Here is a 2,381-nt window from a genome sequence, read left to right on the forward strand (position 1 = left end):
GGCGGTCAGGCCTCCGACTGCTGGAGCCGCTGCTGTCCTCAGTGTCTGGGAAGCTGCTGTAGGATGACCCCGACGTTGCCTGACTGTCAGGGCTGGAGCTGCTCGTCTCCTGTGAGGGAGATTCCAGAGACTGCTCCGATGTTGACTGTGGGTTGGTGTGGAGGTTGCTGGTCTCTGGAGCTGAAGATCGAAGGGATGGCACCTGGTTGCTGGTGCTGGGGCTGATGGTGTCCAGTGCTGGAGAACTGGGAGACAGCCCTGACAACACCAGGCTGCCTGTGTTGGGGCTGATGGTCTCGGGTTCTCCGGAGACCTCTGAAAGCTCCAATCCTGACAGTCTGGCCGTGCTTGGGCCAGCAAGCTCCAAATCATCTCTGGAGGCTGGAAGGGGAAGCAGGAATGTCAAGGCCACCCCAGGCTCGGGACAGGATAAGCCAGAGCAGTGTCCCCGGCTGTCCTGGAGCAGACAGGCCCTGCCAAACCCAGCCTGGGCAGCCAGTGCCAGGTGCAGGGCCACCTGGCCCAGGCTCACCAGGGAGCTTTGCCTCTTACCCGTTCCCAGACCAGCACAGCCGTCACATTCCCAGCTGGTTATGCTGTTCCTCAGGCCAGAGCAGTGTCTGTGGGTGCCCTCGGCTGCACAGGAGGAGCACAGGAGCAGTTCCCAGGGCCTGGGGAAGCAAATGACTTTATGGAGCTGAGGACAAAGTATCCAAAGTGTGGGATTATTTGGCTGAGCTCTACTCCTGGGTCCTTCTGCTTCAAGCCCTGCAGAGCCCCAGGATGCAGCTTTGGCAACTTACCCTTCCAATTCTGCCTCTTCTCTGCCTTCTGGAAAAAGGCACTCTCTGGCATCACAGTGCCTGTGCCTGTCTCCTAGCTCGTCAAATTCATTAAAGCCCATCCATGATGGCGGTCTGATGGAAAAAGGAAACCTGATGAGCTGCCTCTGCCCCAGCATCAGGAAGGTGCAGGGTGTCCCTGCTCTTCCCCCTGTGCCATTTCTAGCTCCTGCGTGAAGCTGAACCCAGGATTCACAGAACAGTGCAGGGCCAGGACTGCTGGGGCAGACCCTGCCACAGCACAGCACTTGCACCCCCTGTGTTGTGAGCCAGGCAGAAGGACACCAACCCGAAGGGGATTCGTATCCCCATGGTGGTCAAATCCATGACAAATATGTCTCTATTTCTGCAGAGGGGGCACTGGAGTGATAAAAAACCAGCATGCAGAGCCTGTCCCTGCAGGAGAAACAGGAGCAGAGTGAGGCCCTGGTGCTGCTGAGACCCTGCTGACCCCCCCGCCGTTGAGGGAACCACTCCTACTTGAATACAATCCCTGTGGAACCAGGCGTTTTTGCACGCTGGGCACACCATGGTGTTGAAGGTCTTTCTGTCCTCCACGGGCTCCATGCAGATGAGGCAATTGGTGCCCGGCTCCGGAGTGGCCTCCACTTCCTGCTGGGGGCTGTGTGTGGGACAGAAGGACCTGGGAGGAAAAGGGGTGGGTGAGGAGAGAAGTGCTGGCCCTTCCCTGGTTGGGGCCAGCAGGGGACTGGAGGTACCTGTATGGTCTGCTGAACTGGGTGACACATCCTCCCTGCTTGGCGCAGGGCAGGTGGAAGCTCAGGTCACAGTCGGTTTCACAGCAGGTGATGGTGGCCCCACTCTGGCCACAGATGAAGCAGCTCTGGAAAGAGCAGAGCAGCCCCATCAGCAGCAGCCTCAGGGCCTCATCCTTGTCCCAGAGCTGCTGGCAAATGCTAGGCTTTCTTGCTTGGGGTCTGGGCTAAGCTCCAGCAAACCTCGCCTGGCAGTGAACTCTTCCTTCTCATGTCAGACTCTCACCTTCTGTGCTGCTCGAGAGACTACATCTAGGATATCCCGTGGGAGAAAAGCCCTGTGTCCTACTCGATCAACTGGGTGGTGAGGAAGGTTGCTGGCAAAAAACTGCAGGAAAAATGCCATGCGCTGATGAGGAGAGAGTGGCAGGGACTGCCTGTCAATATATGGAAAGAGCACACAAAGCAACTCACCAGACAGAACTCGTGGGCACAGACTCCATTTGTATGAACTTTTTCTCCATACATGTCCGGGTCAGCCTCTGGTCGTCCACACAGCAGGCACGCTGGAGGGGAGAGACAATGGCCCCAGACATGGCACCTCTGCTGCCCACTCCGACAGCTCCTCTGCCAGGCTGCTGGAGGGGCACTTTGCTCTCACCTGGCTCCCTCACTTCGGGGGTCTCCTCCTCCTGGTCTGACATGGTGACTGTCAGTACGAAGTCCCTCTCCTTGGAACACCCAGGTCTCCTCCAGCTGCTCCTGCACTGGCTCTGCAAAAGAAGGGAGAAGTGGCTCCAACAGAAAGGCAATAGGGAGGCCC

At 58.1% G+C, this 2,381-nt stretch overlaps 1 protein-coding gene across 4 annotated transcripts in view; it reads right to left on the reverse strand.

The window, feature by feature from the left end:
- The window catches only part of LOC114065534 (G2/M phase-specific E3 ubiquitin-protein ligase-like), a 33,006-nt gene extending 30,649 nt beyond the window's left edge, over positions 1 to 2,357 (reverse strand). For 2 of the 4 annotated variants that reach the window (XM_027899531.1, XM_027899529.1), the window contains exons 1-3: positions 2,220 to 2,357; positions 1,845 to 2,124; positions 1,562 to 1,686 (exon numbers count right to left, since the gene is read on the reverse strand). In XM_027899531.1, coding sequence (XP_027755332.1) covers positions 1,562 to 1,686; positions 1,845 to 1,964 — 245 coding nt within the window. In that variant the 5' untranslated portion in view covers positions 1,965 to 2,124; positions 2,220 to 2,357. Of the gene's footprint in view, positions 1 to 1,023; positions 1,239 to 1,322; positions 1,486 to 1,561; positions 1,687 to 1,844; positions 2,125 to 2,219 lie in introns of those variants that run through there. The other 2 variants (XM_027899530.1, XM_027899532.1) reach the window with 2 other exon arrangements.
- Positions 2,358 to 2,381: the final 24 nt, after the last annotated feature.

Source organism: Empidonax traillii, unplaced genomic scaffold (assembly GCF_003031625.1).
Source record: "Empidonax traillii isolate 1590-97213 ecotype Southwest subspecies unplaced genomic scaffold, ASM303162v1 scaffold674:size665969, whole genome shotgun sequence".
Classification (NCBI taxonomy): Eukaryota; Metazoa; Chordata; class Aves; order Passeriformes; family Tyrannidae; genus Empidonax; species Empidonax traillii.